Raw genomic sequence first — 22,942 nt, 5'->3', positions numbered from 1 at the left:
GATAATGTGTAATGAAACGAGAAAAGTTAATAAATTATATAAGTGAAAAAATATATATTTCAGGAAAGAGAAAGTAAATTTATAAAGCATTTTTATTTATTTTACAGAATTAAGAGCGACATATATAGATATAAAAGAAGTGAGTTAGAAAAAATAGTTGCTGAAAAAATGAGAGGAAGGGAAAAAATCATAATAGGAAAAGGACATGAGTGCCCTTAAATTTTATGTTTTAGATGATGCCATGCATCCATTAGCGGGAATCTCTTGGGAAGTCATTTCTGTCTGCTTGCCTCTCCTATGCCTTTTAAACTCTGCCTTTCTCTCCGTAGTGAAACAAAAAATTGTTGTATCAACATTCAACACAAACACATCATGTCTTCCCACTTCTCCTCTTACTTCCACCTTCCCTCTTTCTCTTCTTCTAAGCATTTTCCTTCTCCATCTTCTTCTACCCCTCTTCTCTACTTCTCCAAATTCTCTCTGGGTAAGTCTAATATGCAATTATTTCCCTTATGCTCCCTCCTAACTCATCAACATCTTGTTGATCCCGTTTCTCTTTTCATTTTTTTAACCGTCTCTTCTTTTTTCCTTTCTTTAAGATTACATGTTTCTGTTGATCAGAACATTCTATTACCTATGAATGTGAAAGCACAAAGAGTTGCTACTTAAACTTATTTTGTAGGAAACATAGCACTCCAATGGAGGGTAAAAATCATCACAATATTATTTTATATTACTTAGCAGCCTTATTTTATTTTTCCTTTACTAGTGAAACTCTCTCTTGCATGTTGTACATAGCTTCCTTTGTCAATTAGGAGCTTAATAGTTTTTACTTAATTTCGTTAAGAACAGTGGTTCTTGTTCTATTACTTTCAGCACTCAAGATTTCACTATCAAGCAGGCTAAAGTTGTATGATGCGTTGTCTGTTGTTTTCTCCTCCACCCAAAAAGAAAAGGATAGAAAAAGAAACAAAAGAAAGCGTGCAGTAGTTTTTCACTGGAAACTGAAAGTAATATAGTACTTAACTCCAACCAACAAAAGTGATTAAGTGAAAGATTTATATCATTTTATATATAGGTGCTGTGTCGTCCGAGACTAAAGACAAACAAGAGATAAGATGCAGAGCTATATCCAAACCAAGAACTCAAGGTATAATGGATTTTTTTTATAGTTTTTTTTTTTTTTTTTTGCTTTAATTAAATAATTTTATACTAATTGCTTTTTGTAAAGCGTGGTTGAACCAATGTTATGTTGTGTGTTATGCAGAATATCCAGAAGTATTTCAGGGTAGTCTAGCAACGTTAAAGTTGCGTGAGATTAATGTGGAAGATGACATAGATGAGGAGCGAGACATTGGGGTGCTTTAAACTTTCTTCTCACTTCTCTGTTTTGTGCCTTTCTTAATGGGCTTTGTATTTTTTCTTTTTTATTTTATTGACATATGGCACTTCATCTGGTTACTACAACATTGTTAAAATAAGGTTTTGGTGGCGAATGAGATGGAGGAGCGAGTGGGCACTATCAAATCGATATTGGGTTCAATGGAAGATGGAGAGATTACCATATCTGCTTATGACACAGCTTGGGTTGCTCTGGTGGAAGATGTTAATGGAAGTGGTGCCCCTCAATTTCCGTCGAGTCTAGAATGGATAGCAAAAAATCAACTTGCGGATGGATCATGGGGTGATAAGGAATTATTTTCAGCCCATGATCGGATTATGAACACGTTGGCTTGTGTTATTGCATTAAAATCATGGAATATGCACCCCGAAAAGTGTGAGAAGGGTAAATGTTGAATTATAATAATTTATTTATTACCAAATTTGCAGATAACATCTGGTACCTTGATATAATGGTTGATCATTTTTATTAATGACACACAGGAATGACATATTTTAAAGAGAACCTTGACAAGCTTCAGAATGAGAATGCGGAGCACATGCCAATTGGGTTTGAAGTTGCTTTTCCTTCACTTCTTGATATGGCTCGTGGTTTGAACATTGAAGTGCCAGATAATTCCCCTATTCTGAACAAAATCTTTGCAATGAGAAATGTAAAACTCACAAGGTACCTTAGTTGTGGTCATAATTATGCTTGCCAGCCAGTTGCTATGTGCCCATGTCTATTTTCATAATAGAATCAAAGCAACCTTATCTTACAAAATCTTTTTCTGGGAAAGTATATATAGGAGTCACTTTTCTTTTTATAAGTTCTACAAGCTCTCTTTAACGTGTGTGTCATTATTGTGTTGTGGTTTGTGTGGGCCTTGGTGTGGGGATAGAATACCAAGAGAGATGATGCATAAAGTGCCCACAAGTCTGCTCCATAGCTTGGAAGGGATGTCAGGCTTGGACTGGAAACAACTTATAAAACTGCAGTCTCAAGACGGGTCATTCTTGTTTTCTCCATCTTCCACCGCCTTTGCTCTCATGCAAACCAAAGACGAAAATTGTCTCAAATACTTGAATAAAGTGGTCAACAAGTTCAATGGGGGAGGTAAAGTGCCATTTACCCATATTGACGACTACAATTTTAACCTTTTGTTTCACCCTTCAATCTCTCATTCCTTCTTTTTCATGTAATATATGGATAGTACCATATATAATATAATTTTTTTTAATCTGGTTTATGGTTGTCTATGTTTATTTATGTCATTTCTAATTCAATTTTCATTTCCTTTTTTGTATACAATATATGTCATACTATATATAGTACTATCTTTTATTAACTTGGTTGTGATTATTCATGTTTATGCCACAGTTCCAAACGTGTATCCAGTGGATTTGTTCGAACATATTTGGGTGGTGGATCGGCTGGAGCGCCTCGGAATATCGCGGTTTTTTCAGCAAGAGATCAAAGACTGTTTGAGCTATGTTTATAGGTGATTTAATAATGAATCTCAAATTAATATTCTATAAACACTTCTAAACAAAATTATCGAGTATGAAACAGAGGTCTACATGCCAAGCAATTCCAATTTTTAATGTATAAAAAAAATTTCAGATATTGGACTGAAAAGGGTATTTGTTGGGCAAGAAATTCAAATGTTCGAGACATTGATGACACGGCAATGGGGTTCAGATTACTAAGATTACATGGCCTCCCAGTTTCAGCCGGTAAGTATATAATTAGGCGACCATGTAACATAATATCAAATTAAAACAATAAATGTATCTATTCTCACTCGTAGGTGCTTATTGTTGCTTTTATTTAAATATTTTTTTAAATAATATTTTTTAATCACATTAATAAAAAGAATATTATACATGTATTTTTTTTTTAAATTAAAAAAAGTAACATACACATGTGAGTGAGAATAATTAACTTAATTACTATTGATTGGTAACAATCTTGATTTTGATATGTGATAGATGTGTTTAAGCACTTCGAGAGAAATGGTGAATTCTTCTGCTTTACGGGGCAGACCACGCAAGCGGTGACGGGAATGTTCAATTTGTATAGGGCTAGTCAAGTAATGTTTCCTGGGGAGAAAATTCTTGAACATGCAAAGCACTTTTCAGGGAAATTTTTAAGGGAGAAGCGAGTAGCAAATGAGCTAGTAGATAAATGGATCATAATGAAGAACCTGGGAGGAGAGGTATATAGTGTAATCTATGTCACGAAGAAATGGACAACTATTGGAATATGTTGGACCACTTGATTATACGTAGGTGGCTTAAGTTTTTAGTTTGTACTAATAAAGACACTTGTGTGTTTTGCAGGTAGCTTACGCTTTGGACGTGCCATGGTATGCAAGCTTACCTCGAGTGGAAACCAGATTCTACATTGACCAATACGGTGGCGAAAGTGACGTATGGATAGGCAAAACCCTTTATAGGTACTTTACACTTTATTTATGTCACTTGAACATTAAATAATTAACATAATGTGGTATATTATATGTATTATCTTGTTTTATTTTAATAATTATATATATTATTTCAAAATTTAAAAGTAAAAAAAATAAAAATTATTTTACTTTAATAGTAAAAAAAATATTTTCTCTTTGCACTTTTGATGCACCTCACAGCATTTCCTTTTTAAAAATTTTCTAATTGAAACAACGACTATTTCTTTATTCAAAATGAATTTTATTATTAGATGAAATTCATATTTTCTTAAATTAAAAATTTTGATAATAATAAAAATAAAAAAATATTTTTAATTTTTTTTATTTACAGTGGAATAATATAAAGCCCTTCTTAGAATGTTAAGTACCTTGTAGGAAATTTTAATTTAAGTCATAATCTATTTTCTGTGACCAACTATTATTGGGTTGAGACCTTCTAACATTAAAGAACTATTAGTTGAAGTCAAGTAAAGTAAAATGAAGTATGTTAAAGGCGTTTTATATTATATATGATGATTAATTAAAGTAATAAATCAGGAGGAGAGTGCAAATGTATAATTTTCTTAAAAGTAGGTTATCACCCCAACCCTCAAATTGGCATATGCCACGTTAATCTCAATATTTTTTTTTCTAAATGTAAAATGTCTCATTGAAACAAACACTTAAATTTTAGAGTAGATGTTGAAATCATCCCCTCTTTTATATAATGATAAAACTCACATCCACTTTTGAATTTCTACTCACTTCTAGTTCTCTAAGAGTGCGTAATCAAGTCATTTACTCATTAATTAGGTTGAATTGAGTTATTATTACGTCACAGGATGGCCTACGTGAGCAACAATAATTATCTCGAGCTTGCTAAACTAGATTACAACATGTGCCAAGCACAGCATCTGGCAGAGTGGGGGAGAATTCAAAAGTAAGAGCAACTTAAACTATTCCAGCTTAATGCTTCAGCCAATTTCATCAGTTTTTATCTACAGTGCAATTTTCATCATTATACTTTGATTTTTGTAATGACATTTATCACCACTTATCAGATGGTATTCAGAATCTAGATTGGGAGAGTTTGGAATGAACAGAAGAACTCTTCTGTTGGCCTATTTTTTGGCAGCAGCCAGCATATTTGAGCCTGAAAAGTCTCATGTGAGACTTGCTTGGGCCAAAACCACAGCATTGATTGAGACAATCACATCCTATGTTAGTGATGCAGAAATGAGGAAAGCTTTGGTTAAAAAATTCAGTAACTGCATTAACAAGAGAGACTACTCCATTGGCTGGTAAATTAACTCCTAGTTTCTATAAATATTGGAACATGCCACATTATGTATCTTGTATGAACCTTCTTTTTTAGTTATACAATCATGGTTCTTGGGTCCTTATTGGTCGTGTACGTTTAGAGACGCATATAACATGTCCTTTTCAATGTCTATTGACATTCATATACACATAATCAAGTGGGCAACTTTTAGCCAAAGTTTTGTCCGGTGTGACAAACACTTTTCTTTTTCTTTCTGTTTCCTAATCATTTTGTAGAACACACACCAGAATGCCTAGTCCACCCAGAGTGGAGTTGCATTCTTGTTGACTGACAGTTTTCAAAGAATTTATTAGATCCATTAATTAAACCAACCTTGCTAGATAAGACTTTGTTCTTCTTGTCGTCAAGTCAGCTTAATGTGGTATGGATAGCAAATCTCGGTGATGAAAACATTAAGAACAAGTTAACAAGTTTATTAACATATAATTTAGTTCTAGCTAGATTGTTTGTGGAAAAGTTAACATGTGATTTAGTTCTAGCTGGCTTCAAAGGTTTGTTTGCAAGTGGTGTCCCAGTCCCATCGCCTATAAAACCACACGTGAAAAAATAACACGCACTTTCTTAAGAGTGCCAGATGATCTGGTTTCAGTTTGCAGTACTGCTTTATGATCCCAAGGAGAAATTGAAACCATTTTTTATATATATGAGTACGAGTATTCTGACCCAACCATACCCATGGAACGTCATTTTGTATGTTGCAGGAGGTTGAGCAGGAATAAGAGAGGACATGGACTCGTTGAGACTTTGGTTGCAACCATAGATCAGATTTCATGGGATATACTTGTATCTCATGGTCATGAAATTGGATATGACATGCGTCGCTGTGTGAGTCTTCCATTCCTCACTTACTATTATTGTGTAAAATCTCTTCCCCATAATAGAGTATGGCCCTACGCCTAAACTCTTTATTAAAACTAGCATGAAATTTCACATAATAATTGGAAAAAAGTGTTAAAAAGGTAACGGCACAAATTATGTTGGCCAGCATTTCTCTTGATAAATTCAACTTATTTACAGTTTTTTTAAGCCTAGTTTCAAACAACAGAGTGCATTTAAATATAATGATTTTAAATGAATTTCAAATTTGAAATTAAACTAATATCTTTTAATAAGAATTCATTTCACTTTATAACAGTAATATTCCTTTGTATTAATTAAATGTTTTCATATTTAAAAAATATTTTTAAGTTACATATGTGTATATATATATATATGTATATAATATTAATTTATACATATTCTTATAAAATCATTTTTATAAATCTGTTCACTGATTGACTTCTGAAAACTAAATAATTTTTGTCACCTTTTACATTTCTCTTAAAAATAATGATTCCGTAAGTAATGGTAGTACCGTACCACCGACTGATAAAGGAATAGATGCTTGGAATTCAAAACAAAACAATGGCGAATCAAATGAGTTGACCAATACAACAACCAAATCAAAGTACTGGTTAAATTGTCTTAATCTTTATTTTTGAAATTCTCCATACACGTTGAAGCCTGCAGAATAAAAATGAATAAATAATATAATTTTAATAAAAGTATATTAGATGTATTTTTACTACATGTCTAGAATAACTATCTTACTTGTTGTAATGTTATTATAGTGGAAAAAGTGGCTTTCAAGTTGGGAAGGCGAAGGGGACAAATGTGAAGGACAAGCAGAGCTTTTGGCGCATATAATAAATCTTAGTGCCGGACATTGGATTTCGGAGGAGCAGATGCTGAATCCACATTATCAGCATCTGCTTCAACTCACTAACACAATCTGCCATAGACTCCGTTGCTATCAAAAGGACAAGGTGAGTGACAGGGCAACCATTATATCCTAATCCTAGTACGTATGCTAGCGACTTTTCAAACCCAGATCTTTTGGCCGCATGCTTTCATTTACCTCCCCCCCACTTTTCCATTTACGAAAAAAGCCACACAACTCTTTCTTTTTACAAATTGTAGTGTACCAAAAAAGCTGCATAGATATGCTTTTTGGATGATTATTATTATTATTATTAGTAAAGTGAACTCTGCAGCTTTAAGGAAAATTACGACAGCACAAGAATAAATATAAATAAAAAGGAATCTCTCCAATGGCCAATTTGAGCACGCTATTTTGTTTTCTCAAAATAGTCATAATTGAACCCCTCCGATCACAAAACAGACCCCTTGTCACTTACTCCATATATAAATGGTGAGGTGTGTAGCATTTGTGTAATTCATAATTGAATTTCTTAATTCCACAGCATCCAACACAAACTTTGTCGTTTTCTGTAGTGCTGCACTATGCACCCTCTTCAAGTTTGGCCGACTCCATAATATATCTGCCATCATATATATCCTATTAGACCAAATTTAATTCTTCAATGATATATTAATTGCAGAACTATATTAGTGGTACTTTATATTTAATGTTACATAAAATTTTGAAGCACACAATTATTTAATATTTAATCACATTTGCACTTTTTGTAATAAAATCCATCAGGAACACGAGAGCGGAAGCTGCAGTACGTACGTGAACAGCATCACCACCTCAGAAGGAGAGTCAAAAATGCAAGAACTGGTGCAATTGGTGCTCCAAAATTCTTCAAGTAGCGTTAATTTGAACATCAAAAATACTTTCCTCGCGGTGGCGAAGAGTTTTTACTATACAGCTTTCTGTGATTCAAGGACCATCAACTTCCATATTGCCAAAGTTCTCTTTGATAAAGTTGTTTGAATCAAATTTACATTCTTGAGTAGATGTTAGATTTCACCATTATCATTGTACATATCCCTCAATATAATGTTAAAAAAAAATCAGGTGTTTATGCCTCCATGTATATATGTCATGTTGACCCTTTTCAGTTTATAAATAATTAAATAAATTTTGTTTAAATATATTAATACACTGTTGTGAATAGATATACAAGAAAAAATGTTAATTTTTATAATAAATTATATAAAAATATTTTTAATGTATGTTAATCAGTTAATAGTATAAAAATATTAAATTGTATTTAAAGTTTTATTTTTGAAAATATAAGTGCTTTCTTCCTTTTAAGAATATTTTTTTCTTTTACTTTTAATTATAAAAATATCACATTGTTTTTATTTTTTTATTTTACAAATTTTATATAAAATAATAAATATAACAAAAAATTTATTATATTATTCACAAATATTTAAAGGCAGAAAATAAAATAAAAATAAGACTGTTTTCTGTTAAAAGTGAAAAGTAAAAATGAAAAAAAATTATCAAACCAAATTGATGCTAATATTTTTTTAATTAAGCTTCTTTTTATTTGTTCTTAGTTTCAATAAAAATAAAAATAAAAAAAATTATTTTTAGACCAAGAGTATATTTAAATGTTTATTCTATATATATATAAACAAAAAACTGTCAACATAGAATTTATCATTAGGTCTTTACTTGTAATAACAATGTTGTAATTTTAAAATAAGTAATATTATGTAATTAATTTATCATATTAAATTATGCTCATAAATCAGCTAAATTAATAATTTTAAATTATAGTAATTGAAATATTATGAAAGGAATATGATAAAATTAAAATTATTCATTTTAAAAATTATATTTAATTACATTTTTTATCTCTTAACTTTTCTACTTGTCATATTGTAGTCTCATTATTATAATTTTATAATTTTAGTCTTTCTATTTTATTAATTAAGAAAATTTCATTCATTTGTTAAATTATCATATTTTTTAATAATTGACAATATTATCTTATTTATGCAAAATTTAACTTAATCTATTTTTATTTCTATCTCTCATATCTTAGCTACATGAAATTTAAAAGCTCAAAATTAAATCTTAGAGCACTTTCTAATGGCTTGTACTTCCAAACTTTAGGAAGCATCTCATGTTGTTTTTGCACATGGGTGCACTTAGAAAGTGTGGGGTTGGAGGAGGAGAAAAAAATTTGTCAATGATTAGTTAAACCCGCTAATTAAGAACTTGTTAGATTTAATGTGTGAAACTAACTGATCATAGACATAGAGATGCTAATTGTCAACGACCAAATATCTTAAACACTTAAGATATTAGATGAAAGTTAATAAATTCTAAAAGTTTTACACTAACCAGTGAAATGCACAAAAATTTAATAAGAATCTGACAAACTAAATCAATAGCGTATCTTAAAACTAAAACAAAGGATAGGATGTACATGATTAGATTAAAACAAAATTTGAATTTAACCTTAAAAAGAAATAGGAAAACTAAGCAATGCAATAAATTTTACTACCTTGTGTTAATTAACAATGCTTATATTTGAATTAACAAGGCTTATATTAAGACTTTTCTAAGGTTGAAAAATTTTACAATGTTAGCTTTATAAATACTTATAAAAAGTTAGATCAAAGATATAAAAGATTTAAATGCATAAATTAATTTTAGTTTTTGCAAAAAAATTATTTTATTTTTAAAGTTATTTTTCATAAGTACCTAGTTTGAAAATTTATATAATATTAAAAGTTTATAAATTTATTTTGTGTTATATTATATCAATATCAATTTTTATATAATTAAAAGTTTTTGTTTTACCAAAAGTTTACGTGAGTTGTTAAAAGTAATTTTTTTGTTATATGTTCTTTAACCATATTCTTAGATAAAAGTAGATTATAATTACTATGAGAGAGATGGAATTTTTTATATTTAATAACAAAAACAATTATAAGTTATGAAATTCATATCAAATTTGAAAAATCATGAACAGAAACTACTAGGGCTGAGTGAATTACAAGTCATCCCCTGTGAATGTCAAATACCAGCTCCTCTTAACTGGTTTAATGATACAACATTAACATTACAGCAGAGCCATTTATTGCTGTGATAATTAATATAACAATGATGTACGTAACCTATTGTGCAAAAGAGTGATACTTTCAACTTGAATGGGGATTACGTACAGCATGGTTTGCATATATTCAGAAAGTGGATTAATTATCATAGAGTGAAGCAGTAAACCACGTTAATGTGTTCTCAGAAGTGAGATATCTTTTGACCTATGAATGTAGCTAGGCAATAATAAAAATGGCAGACAAAGGTCGCGTATGAACATGTCAGAAAGTTGGTGCTTTGGTGGGTTGGTCTTGCGCATGAAGTGGAGCTTCAGCAAATCTTACATTTCCAGATTTCATTTCCCATTACGGAAAACCTTAAATTCACTTCAATAATGTCTACATTTTAAAGGAATTTAATTAATAGACCTGCGATTAGAAAACATTCCTTAATATGCATAAAAATAATCATATGAGCCAGTTTTTTAAACATAAATTTGTCTACAAGATAAGTGAAAAATGTATTTATTTTAAAATTTTCACATGTTAAGATCAAGATACATTTTTAAATTAAATAAAAATACATAACTTTATTTGTTTACTCTATAGACAAACTCTTTTCAAAGGATTTTCAACATGTTTATTGCAGTGTTATTAGAATGGAGTTCAAATAACCAATGGTAAAAAGAAACAAGTTACAAGATGTTGAACAGTAGGAAATAGTTATCAAATTGGTAGGAATTGATTCCCTCCACTAAATCCATGATCAAATGTCAACCTGAATGTCATATTCCTGTACAAGAATCTGGGTCATGGAATTTCTTTATCATCTCCCGATTCATTATTATTGCCTTCTAACAGCAACAGACCGACAAAATCCACACTTTCTATTTATTCCATGGTAAAGTTTTAATGAAATTTATTAAATAATATAAAAATAAGATTAATTTATATCAATACGATCCAATCTCATTCATATGCAGAAACTGATTCACATTAATGATTATCTCTTATCTCTAATGGTACACACTTCACTAACCTCTTTTATGCTTCATGCATTTGTTATCTGTATTTCCTTTTTTGCATAATAACTTGAATTTGTTGATGATAAAATTAAGTAGGAAATGAAGATAATTGGATGAGAATTTGGTGGCACTTGACACTGGGGTTGGTAACACGCAAAGGTAACAAATGTTGATGAAAGTGAAAATTGAAATCCGCCGCAGCAGCCGCGAATCGAGATCTTGTCGACACAGCGTTAATGCCATGAGAGCTGGGACTCATAAAAACACTCTTTGTCTTCTTGTCCCCCAACTTTTAAAAAAAATAAAAATCATTTTGAGGTGAAATGCTTGTAAAAAAATTTTCAGACTAAAATATAATTTGGAATTTAAATTTTAATGTCATTGTGTTAAATACTTGTAAAGTTTATAATAATTATTTTCTGCTTAAAAAAACATTCTTACCCTTAATTAGTTAACTTGAAATTAATAGTAAAATTTGTTAAAAAATTAACTTAGAATATATATATATATATATATATATATTTAAAAAGATATATATTTTGTTAAAATTCAGTCAAATAATAAAATATTTATCTTTAAAATTATATTAAATTTTATCAATTGACTTTATATACTACAAATTTCAATTTTAATATATTAATAATATAAATTTATTTACACTTTTAATTGATTAGAATATTTATTATATATAACTTTTTAAATTTATTAGCATAAAAGGCAATATTTTGTATTGACGTGATAATACATAATAAACAATAATATAACAAAATTGTTATACTATAAATATAATTATGATTAAATTATAATATAAATATCAAATTAATAATTGAATTAATAAAATATCATTTATAAAATATTAAATAATAAATTTAACAATATTATTACGAATCTAAAACTATCTCACCTATTTTAAATATTTTTTATTTGATTTATATTTACCAATCCTGATTTATTTTTATTTCAAATATTTGTAAATTATGTGACCCCATTCTTTCCCACAATTTACCTTTCCCCTTTCTCATATTTTCATATTTAATTTCCTTATTGCAATCAAACAGTATGAAAAGAGGAGAGTCACATCATGTTTCAGCACCACAACACTTACAGGAATGGGGCTTGATTTTATTTTTTTTTCTTATTTCTATTTCAATTTTGTCTGTTAATGTATTCATAAATGTCTTTTCCTTTGTTTTCTTCAATACTCCTATTTTTATGGTTTATTTGTTAATATATTTATACTTTTTAAAAATAAATATATGTTAATAAGTTGTAGGTCTAAATTTATTAAAATACTTTCAAACATATAATTTATTTGAATATTACACTTTCTAAAAGAATGTAAGAATAAATTCACACTCACGGATGCTAATATCCTCTAATTGATATTTAAAAGTAATATTTCAGCATTTTGCTTTTTGGATTTGTTAAAATACTCTATATAGTATAGATTATTAAAACATTGTTTTGAAAAATTAGTGAAAATATGTTGACAACTATACATAGGCACACATATAAAGAGTTAGTTTTTGTCTAGCTAAATAAGTATATTTTTATACTATTAAATAATCTTTTTATTATAGAAGTTTATTAAAATTCACTTTTGATTCAATAATTTTTATTACATAAATTGTATTTATAAAATTTAAAATTAATCTAAATTTATTAAATATCTCATTTAAATACATTTAAATTAATATAATATTTTTTAAATATATAAAAATAAATTTATTTGATTATATTTTTACTTTTACTATTTTTCTTACTAATTTTGGCAAAAAAAATAATATATAACTGTTATTTTATCTGTCTGATTAATGAAGATCACTTCTATTTATAATTTATAAATTCTAAAATACAAGCTATTATGTTGTCATATCAATAATTTAGTTGATATTATTTTACCACTGTTTTAACTCCCTCTCTTAATATAACAATTTTAAAAATAAGACTTAAATGTGCTCTTAATCTCTTATTTTAAATTATGTATGGTTTTGTTTTTTTTTTAATCATATTTTTCTATTTTAAAATAAAAAAATCAACTCTCATCAAGTTTTTTCTATTTAAAATTTTTTATTTTTTTTCTTCGATAGGTGGATTTGGTACTTATATTAGTTTTAAATTTTAAAATTTAGAAATTTAATTAAAATATAATGGATTTATTAGGATGTGGATAAGGGTTTGAAGAAGAAAACATATAATTTTCATTTTCAGTGAAATTTAATATATATTTTAGTTAATGAATTTTGAATAAAATAAGGCTTAAAATGATTTTATCGATTTAATTTGTAAAAGTTTTGAAAATATGATAATTTTAGAGTTTAAGAACAAATTTAAAAAAACTCTAAGAATACAAAAATGAGAGATCAAATGTGCTATTTTTTTTTTTTTGAAAACTAAAAGTATACATCAATTATAATAAATTTACTGAAATTATAATTAACCATAGAAACATATTATCTAATTTCATTAAAAAAAATATTTTTTCAAATCTTGTTACTTTGTTTACGTTACCACACTTCTAACATTCATTGAACACTTAACTTAAATGATCTGTCACTTTTTTGGGCTAAGGTCATCGATTTGTTACTTTAACCTTTATCACTACAATATCTTTTTAACTATTTGATTGACTGTACTTTTCTCTCATGGTAATTACTCTTCTAGTACATACATGCATGGAAGGTTGGCTCTAAAACTAATAAATCCAAAAAAGTCAATACTTTAATTCATAGAAAAGTTGCATGCTCAATTTACAGAACCCAAAAATATTATCAGTCACTTGATCAAGGAAAAATCCTTTTTAAATGAATCATACTTCCTAAGATTAATTTTTTTTAAAATATTATAAATATGTCATGAAAATGTTAAACAAGATTTCATGTGTATGCTTAAAAGTTTTTCATCTTTATGAAATTTTGGATAGTCACTTTTTACGGAAATATTTTGTTAAAAAAACATGAATTTTTATTTTAAAAAAAGACTTTTAACAAATTGATACCAAACATGAGAATATGATATTTTTTACTCAGCTTTTTTATTTATTATAACAAGAGAATATGAATTTTAGACCTCGAATATGAAATACCTGAAAGGAAGGCAAATTATGAGCCCAAATAATCTTATGTATGCGAGGTCATAATAAATTTCAAAAGTAGACCAAAAAAATTATTTTAAAAAGTAATTAATAGTTATAATAAATATAAAATTTATCTCTTGATAAACTCCTCGGAAGCTTTAAAGGAACGAATCCATTTTGAGCATGTAAAAAAGATCTACATTTGACCAACTACTTGTTTATGCTATTTTACATCTTTTATGCATTTTACAATAATTAAATTGTCGTCTAAAATATTAAATCACCACTAAAAGTCTCTTCAACTTTTCACATATTATTTCTGACCAACTATTTCTTTCTACTTTTTTTCTCCACTTTAAATACCTAAAAGTTAATTTTAATTCATAACCAATGATCAAACCTAATATATTTATGATTTATTCATCTTCATTATAAATTCATTATTAAACACCAAAATATCAAAATTTTAGAGAACTAGAGTAATTTTTTTTTTTAAAAAAAGGTTAAGATACTGAAGTGAAATATAAATGAAATTTAAAATACAAGATTAAAACTTTACTTAAACTTTGAAGATGAAAATATAATTTAATCTACTATGAATAATTACTTCAACTAACTAATATAGTTGTATATCCCCTTTTTCACTTTCTTTTTGCACTTATTAAATATAAACAAATTTGTGAAAAGTTAAAAAATGATAAATTTAGATGAAGTATAAATATGAATATTTTAATCAAGATACAGTAAAAAAATGTTAACATCATAATTATATATAAATTATATTTAAAAAATAAGTATTTATTTTTTAAAATAAAAATATAATAAATAATTTTGATAAAAACTTATTATTTTACATATACTTAAAATTAAGTCCAAAAGTTAATGTCAACAAATTGTATATTGATTAAAATTATATATATATATATATATATATATATATATATATATATAACTTATAGAGATAATTTATAATTGTATAATTTATGTTTAATTATTTTTAGTATAATTTAATAAAACAAACTATTTTTTATTTTAAAATAAATCTGACATAATTACAATATAAAAATAAGTATTTAATTTAATTTATATCTATAACATCCTAAATAATAAAATATAGGAAATAGAGGGAATATTATGCTATGGAATGTGTTGCATAAAAGCATGTAAAAGATATATGAAGATAAAACGGAAGAAAAGGTGTTTGGGAAAAAGGTTAGAGATTTTATAAGACACTAACTGAGTTGTCAAAGAGGACAACGAATGGAAATTGTAAAGCGTGTCAAAATGTAGAGCACAAGCACAAAGAACAGAGGACTGCATGGGCTCCACCTGGTCGTCCATTAAAAAGTGAAATCCCCTCAAAATGACACGATTGTGGGCTCTGTATCTTCTTTCAAATGGGGAGCATATAGTTGTGCACACACCCATGTGAGGTCCCCATAATCCAAATTAAGTCTATCCCCAACTTGATCGCACATGACACATCATATGCATATGGGTGGCATCATGAGGCCTGCATGTGTTTACCATTCAAATTATGAAAAAGCAGGTCAGATCAGAATTCAGAAGAAACTGAAAAATCAGGCTCTCAGCAAAAAGGATTGGGTGTGAAATTGTATTGCCCATAGCCATGAGGCCCATGACATAGACAAGGTGGTAAAGAAGACAAAGAGATAGAGGTGGTGGAGGTTTCAACGCCAAAGAGAAGAAGTATCCTAAGATTTGACATCGTATCAGTATCTGGTGCAAAAGTGGGTGAGTGATCGTGTTTGGAGTGTAACCCATTTTGGTAATGCCCTTCCATCCTACACAGTACTACTTTTTCTCTTCAGTATATGGTTTTGGTACAATATCCAATGATGGACAAAAGGCACGTGCCCACCACTACTTAGTTTTTTTTTTTTGTTCCATTGGGGGTCAACCACCACTAATTTGTTTTAACCTTCTTTTCATTTCAATGCCTTTTCTTTCTCCTCTAACCATTTATTCTTCTTTCTCATTTCTCTCCTCGTCTCCAACTCCTTTCTAGCTTGTTTACCTGCTGTGGAAGCAGGAAACATGCAGGCGGTAGATGACCCATCTTTGTCCATCGTTGGGTTCTCTCAAGCTGGTCCACCAATATCTGAGGTACAATTTTTGTAAGCAGTCTAAGGTATTTTGGTCCACCAATATCTGTGAATAGGATACACCCACACAGCAAAATTCGAGTTTATGATCCCTTTTGGGTTGTTACGCCACCAAATGAGATTTATGGAAAAAAGTTTTACCAAGAAGAATACGAAAAAGGGAAAAGTTTTGGCGGACCACATAGCCCATAGATTGTGCAATACTGCGACCCCTGACCCAGAGTTAATCTAGACACAGAAGACTCATGTGAAACTTGTCTTTAAACGCATTTTAGATCATTGCTCCAGCAGGACCACCACCTAGGCTGTGAGCCCAATAACGTCTTTGAAGGAGAAAGCTCCTATTTCATCCAAACTTCCACCGATCTGACTCTGTTTTTCTTGGATGACAACGTTTTGATCTTAAAAGATGAGAAAGGCTGGAGTGCATGCATAAAATACGTCCTATTTGTTTATCTGGCAAGAGCTGTATGCACAATGAAACGGCTCTAACATGTCGTGTAAGTCTAAGAAAGCACCAAGTGGGTACAGCCTGTCTATTGTACAGGAAATCCAATGCATGCGTGTCAAGAGTCACAAGGAAAAGGCTCAAATATGTGCTGTAAGTCCAGCAAAATAACAAGCGGGCATATAGCACAGTTGGTCCGTTTATTTGTGAAGAGCTTTATGTATAATGAAACGGCTCTACTGTGTGCTGTAGGTCCAACAAAATAACAAGTGGGCATCACGTCCATAGAACAGTTGGACTGTTTATTCCAAAGGCAAAACAATGTATGCGCCCAAATATCTCCTCAAGACATTCACCAAACAATAAACCAACAAATTGCTTTAATCGCCAGATCAGTCAGCCATAAGCAGTCTCCCAACTCATTTACTGCTATAAACACTTCAGAGTATTGATTAATTCTGGATCAACTTGCTAGAGCAACATTAAAATAAAAATTCTTTTTAACAAAACCACAATGGCACCAGTCTTCATTTTAGTAATTTTGAAAAAAGAAACACATGATAGCGGCTTTTGAAACCTACTAGGGATAAGCCATGTGAAAATCTCAAGTGCACAATTTTGCTTCCAGCTTCATAAGCAAAATGATGCTTCGTCAATGAAAACCACTGCCACGAAAATCACTTGCCAACATGCATACCTTAAAATCTATATCTTTTTTCCCTCTACAGCCCAGGAAAAGAGAATTATCCTCGCACGTATGGAAGTCGCAATAAGATATACCGATATATATATTCTTTCAAATAGCTTAATCATTTTTACGTTAATGAAGGTGAACTAGGGATATTGATGCTCCCTTCAAATTGCAACGGACTCCAAATATACAATCTAGTTTTTAAATGGCCCACAAACAGCACTAAAACCTCAAACACTAAACCCACTATTCCTGCATAAGGACACGAGGTATCCAAATGAACAGCCACTACCATTCATGCATAAGACATGTCATCCAGATGAACCGCCGGGCTAAGCAGTTTGACTTCCAATATATGTACAGTATATATTCCTTTTCTATCTGTTTTGGGTGCGATGCAAGGGCCTAGCATAAGAAAATTATGACCACAAATATGAATTTTTGAAATTTCATGCTCATTTTAATGTCAGAAATACTTTCTAATATTCTTCGTCCACTATCAGCAAAGCGTAACCAAGATATTACTCGAGCATAAACCAAGTGATATCGACATGAGGGAGAGATTCAGCACCTAAAACCAAAAGGATAAGGAAGATATAAAGTAAAGGCCATAGATCAATTTCTCTTCCAGACCAAGAATAAGTGAGACTATCCCGTCTCTAAAGATAAAGAAAAGGTTACAGATAATTTTCTATCTAAAAATAGACTTGATTTAGACTATGCCTAAAGGACCCTCACACTAAGGTGGTATAGATGCAAAGACCAGGAAACCACAAGGCCAGAAATTTCTAAAGAGAGAAGCAGAAAGTAAGTACTAATGATTTAATAATTTAATCTAATGAAATGACACATGCAAGTTAAATTTAATGATAACATATTGGATATAGTAGTGGATATAATACAAGATAATTTTTAAAAATAGAAACAAAAAAACAAGGGTAAATGCAGCCCAAACCACCAACCGTAACTATAGGAGATTGATGATGTCATGGCCTTGAATCTTATTCATCTTAAGATGATCTTGAATAGTCATTTTTCATTCACTAAACCTTCCAACATGATACGGTCAATTCCTTTCAATTTTACAACCTACCAATTACAAAGACAGTTTACTTCTAAACATAGGTCAGTATTCTAGTAGTAGTAGTACAAGTGTACAAAAACAACTTCCAAAAAAGAGTACATCCCACTACTTCAAAATTTCAAATATTTAACTGATTATGAACTTGGATAATTGAACAAATGTAAATTAATTACCATATGATACCTAACTAATATATTTATTTTATGACACAAAATAAGCTCATGCAACATAGTTGCATGAAAAGCATATTCAGTCATACTCTAATTCATCAGGAGTGATCGGTCGTTTAAGAGGGATGATGGACTTCTTTTCAACATCGCGAGACAATGCCTTCCTCATGTCTGAAACCAAAGCATAAAATGATTATTAAAAAGAAGCTTGAGATTTGTCAAAAGAGAGTAGGAAAAAGAAACAAAGTAAAAGAACTTGGAAGCATACCTAAACCATCTTCTTCCCCAGAATAGTAGCGTAGCACTCGTCGATAAATCGCATAGCCAAGCTATGATGTCAATTAAGAAAGTAATTAGTTCGCAACTCCAGCTTTACGCTCAGGAAATCCTAATCTAAGAAAATAAACCCTAATCCAACATATGGAAATCCCCATCATACGATATAAAATAGACATTAAATCCATAAACTACTGATATAATTAATCTATCAATTCCAATAACAAATCCTAATACACAATTTACTCCAACATCACAAATTAATATAATTATCATATATCATCCATCTATACAGCCTTATTACCAGCCTGATGTCCACAGAACAACAAGAAATCCAAAGCTGAAAACTCTGAACTGCCACTGTTTCAAAAACAGTTATATCAAATCCCATATAGCAGTGCAGAGAAGCTGCCCCCTATACTACTATAGCATGATAATAGATAGCAAGAAGACAATGATAAATGATTTATGCTCCACATGTATAAATGCTCAAACATAAAAATATTACCCAAAATTAAAGACATGTTCATAATTAATAATCAAAAGTCATGGTGAACAAATATGATATCATGAAAGATCGATGATATCATGATAATAGAAAGAAGACAATATATAAATGATTTACGCTCCACATGTATAAATGCTCAAACATAAAAATATTACCCAAAATTAAAGACATGTTAATAATTAATAATCAAAAAGTCATGGTGAACAAATATGATATCATGACATGAAGGGGGGGAACAATCTCAGACAGATAACAGAAACAGCGGGATAGAGAACAGAAACACCAGAACAGAGTGCTTGAGATATTGCTAGAGAACAGAACATAGCCATAAACACCAGACTGACCAATCAAACTGGATTATAAACAAACCAGCCATACCACATGAACCAAACACAGTTTAACCAATCAAACTGCCTCAGTTTGTTAGTTATGGCATCAAAGCCTGGGCTGTTAGAAATGCAAGACAACTCCCCACCCACTAAGCCAATATTGCTTCTTAGTATAAATTGTAATAGTCTTATTTTGGAAAATGGAGACAATGTTTTGCTATGACATGTGATGCTATTTCTTAAGTTCCTGAGTTATTTATTTTATTATTATATTACTATTTAATATTTGTATTTTATATTTAAATTAATTAATTTAGTACAAAATATTTTTAATATATTGTAAGATTTAAGCGAGTTGATATATTTATTTGAATCAATAATTTGTGGGACTAGTGTATTCTGTAAATAATCTTACATGTATATTTAATTTTTTTTCATAGTTTTATTTATATACTTCATATATTTTTTATAATACATAAGATTTGAAAACCCAAACCCAGTTCAGCCCTAGTTCTACCCCAGGGGCCAGCTAGTCCTTAAAATCTGAAACCGAAATCTTTATCAGCTCAACAATAAATCTGATGACGAAAACGTTCATATTCTCAATAATCATGTAGAAGTCCTTACGAAGTGAGAATATGTGTAGTGTGTAATTCATTGCCCTCCACAGTCTACACAAAATTGTCCATAAAAAAAAATTAAGCTAACAATAAACAGGAAATAAGATCAAATTTTCCAGTTAGCTGCAGGCTGCAGCCCCTATACTCAAGTTCATGGTGGCAGTTTTCATTTGATGCTCTCATAGTCTCATTAAAAGTTAGATTCTGTGGAAATTCTAGCAAAGTTGCTCACAATCTTTTAGCATGTTGATATTGGGTACTAAACTAAGTTCTTTCAGCAGAGTGAGGGAACATGAGAGGGCAATAATACATGAAGCAATGGAACAGAAGACCGAACAAGTGTTGAAATAACAGATTTTAGGAAGGTTACTGAATCTATCTTATGTCAAATTATTTGAAATAACAGTTTGCCATGGAATATTTCATACAGGATATCTATTTTTTCTATACAATTTTTCTTCCCTTATTTCTAGTGTTCTATTGATAAAAAGAAAACTTACTTGAATTAAAGAGAAATATAGAACAGGAGGATCTGGAATCCTCCTATCAGAATACAAAACAAGTAAATGAGGAAGGCAACGATAAAAGCTTGTAAGATCTCCCTAATCCTTATGTTAATCTAATAAAGAAACCACTTTAGAACAATAACGTACATAAACCATGTGGAAGCAAGGGAAGGTCTAAGGTGAAATAAAAGTATAGAACCGTTACCTTTTCATACATCCTGATGGCTGGTGCATTTGATGCTCTCACAAAGAGATCAACAAAGAATGCTTTGTCACTGCAGAATCAACACTCTTATTTATAACAAAGCTTCTTATTTATGTCAAGGCATCCACAAAAACACAAAAGCCATTAAACTACTGGTAGCTCATTCAGGTGTCTAACCACAAAGTGACCCCCCCCCTTCCCCCCCAAAAAATATAATTTACTACTCCATTTAATCCTTTATATAATATGCAAGTTAAAATAACTCATCCACTCCAGTGAAGATTTAATGGGTAAAAATAGAGTCATAAAATTAGAGAAATATCACATAGCATAAAGCACAGAATACATGATTTGCAAGAAAATCACCAGGAAAAGGAAAAATCAAATAGGATCATGTAAAGAAGACAGGGAAATGTTTCCGAGACTAACTTAAAGATAATTCTAAAAAAACACCATATGCATGTCTTACATATTGTCACTGATGTCTTCCAGCATGTTCATCAGTTTCTTGGCTAACTGCTGCCTGCGATACTCCGGAGCAACAGTTACAGCAGTTACATGACCATGCCAAGATTCTCCTTGCCCCTCTACTTTTCCCATAACTACATCAATCAGTAGCATTTGCGTTACATCCCATTCTCTTCCCCAAAAACAACCATCAAATTATACATCCTAAACCCTAATAATCCACATTTTGGCATATAATCGAGAAATATAAGCTAAATTGCACCAACATATGCAAACAATGAAATGCATTTATTTCAAATAGGGAATTAGATGAGAGAGGAAAGAGTAAGACTTACTGTAACCCATGATTCGGTTGCCAGGGCCTTGAGCAACGTGGAAATAGTCGGGCCATCTTGCAAGATAGGTCATGTAGAAAGACATGTTAAACTGAAACAAACAAGCAATTCAGTGAGGAAACTATCAGATTCGCCGTCGAATTGAAAATGACGGAACCGGAAAATTACCGTTTCGGTGAGATGGTCAAGATTGACGGAGGCAAATCGAAGAAGATCGTTGCAGCAAAACCTACGTATCGTCGTCATCTTCAAGAACCCTCGCTCACTCCGGTGTGGGATAGGTGGCAAGTGGCAAGTGCTGGGTTGTGAGTAAGTTCCTTGGTTTAGATTGGCACCCAAAAAAAATATTTAATTTTAATTTTAATTTTTTTGTTATTTAATATTTTGGTTGAAGTCATTAAGCAAATCATTCATTTTAATCATTTATAAAATACTTTTTCTTAAATTTAAAAAATAAATAAAAGTAATTACAATAAAAAATATTTAAAATTATCTAATTTTTAAAAAAATATAAAATAATAAATTTATCCGCACTTAATATTATTGACCATACTTCATTATCAATATTAAAAATTGTTTTAAAATATATGTTATCATGAGTTTAAGTCTCTTGTCACTATTAAAAATCCCCCATAACAGGTTCCATTTTAAAATAATAAGTTTTAAAAATTATAATTAATTTAAAATTTATCACGTATCATTTTTTAGTAAAATCGTGTAAAAATATCAAAATTGATAATTTTTAAAATATCATACCTAAATAAAAAATTTATAAGATTAAAATCAAATTTTGGTATATTTTTAAGGATCAAAATATATTTAAATTTTTATAAATTATATATGTAAAATACAAAATTGAGTTAAATTATATATAAATTATAAATTTTTACACATAAAACTTCAGTCTAAAATTGAGTCGTTTCTCATGCTAGAATAAAAAATTAGAGTTGGGTATACCCAATTAAGTTGAGTATGGGCTTTGTCCCACATTGTATGTTCATTTTGGGCTGTTGTGCTTCAGCTTCGTTATTAAAGGCATGGTTGGCTAAAAACAAAGTGAAGTAGTATGTATAGGCTTCCATTTAACTTTGAATTTAAACAAGTTGATATTTAACAGT

The 22,942-nt window shown here is 29.9% G+C and overlaps 2 protein-coding genes across 2 annotated transcripts; one reads left to right on the top strand and one right to left on the bottom strand.

Annotated features, from left to right (window-relative positions):
- Positions 1-356: 356 nt before the first annotated feature.
- LOC113862726 (ent-copalyl diphosphate synthase, chloroplastic) lies at positions 357-7,922 on the top strand. Its single transcript, XM_027495875.1, has 15 exons — positions 357-484; positions 1,079-1,150; positions 1,268-1,359; positions 1,483-1,786; positions 1,885-2,068; positions 2,283-2,497; positions 2,762-2,882; positions 3,005-3,117; positions 3,373-3,599; positions 3,724-3,839; positions 4,672-4,770; positions 4,892-5,131; positions 5,874-5,997; positions 6,783-6,977; positions 7,658-7,922. Exons 1-15 carry the CDS (start codon positions 373-375, stop codon positions 7,889-7,891), a joined length of 2,448 nt encoding a protein of 815 aa, XP_027351676.1. The 5' UTR covers positions 357-372; the 3' UTR covers positions 7,892-7,922.
- Positions 7,923-18,471: 10,549 nt separating this feature from the next.
- LOC113863191 (N-terminal acetyltransferase B complex catalytic subunit NAA20) lies at positions 18,472-22,147 on the bottom strand. The gene is made up of 6 exons (XM_027496669.1): positions 21,993-22,147; positions 21,825-21,915; positions 21,491-21,623; positions 21,022-21,091; positions 18,846-18,906; positions 18,472-18,748 (listed from the first exon to the last, which is right to left on the bottom strand). Exons 1-6 carry the CDS (start codon positions 22,068-22,070, stop codon positions 18,657-18,659), a joined length of 525 nt encoding a protein of 174 aa, XP_027352470.1. The 5' UTR covers positions 22,071-22,147; the 3' UTR covers positions 18,472-18,656.
- Positions 22,148-22,942: the final 795 nt, after the last annotated feature.

Source organism: Abrus precatorius, unplaced genomic scaffold (genome assembly GCF_003935025.1).
Source record: "Abrus precatorius isolate BTA unplaced genomic scaffold, Abrus_2018 Scaffold3, whole genome shotgun sequence".
Taxonomy (NCBI): domain Eukaryota; kingdom Viridiplantae; phylum Streptophyta; class Magnoliopsida; order Fabales; family Fabaceae; genus Abrus; species Abrus precatorius.
Note: the sequence above shows the minus strand (reverse complement) of the source record. Positions and strands in the feature narration are given on the sequence as shown.

Excerpts from the sequence above, each read along its gene's own strand:
- LOC113862726 (XM_027495875.1), top strand. The coding sequence starts at position 373 with ATGTCTTCCCACTTCTCCTCTTACTTCCACCTTCCCTCTTTCTCTTCT. Across the intron at positions 1,151-1,267 it reads ATCCAAACCAAGAACTCAAG|AATATCCAGAAGTATTTCAG; the intron begins GTATAATGGATT and ends TGTGTTATGCAG. Across the intron at positions 4,771-4,891 it reads GAGTGGGGGAGAATTCAAAA|ATGGTATTCAGAATCTAGAT; the intron begins GTAAGAGCAACT and ends ACCACTTATCAG.
- LOC113863191 (XM_027496669.1), bottom strand. The coding sequence starts at position 22,070 with ATGACGACGATACGTAGGTTTTGCTGCAACGATCTTCTTCGATTTGCC. Across the intron at positions 21,624-21,824 it reads CAACCGAATCATGGGTTACA|TTATGGGAAAAGTAGAGGGG; the intron begins GTAAGTCTTACT and ends TGATTGATGTAG. Across the intron at positions 18,907-21,021 it reads CCATCAGGATGTATGAAAAG|CTTGGCTATGCGATTTATCG; the intron begins GTAACGGTTCTA and ends TTGACATCATAG.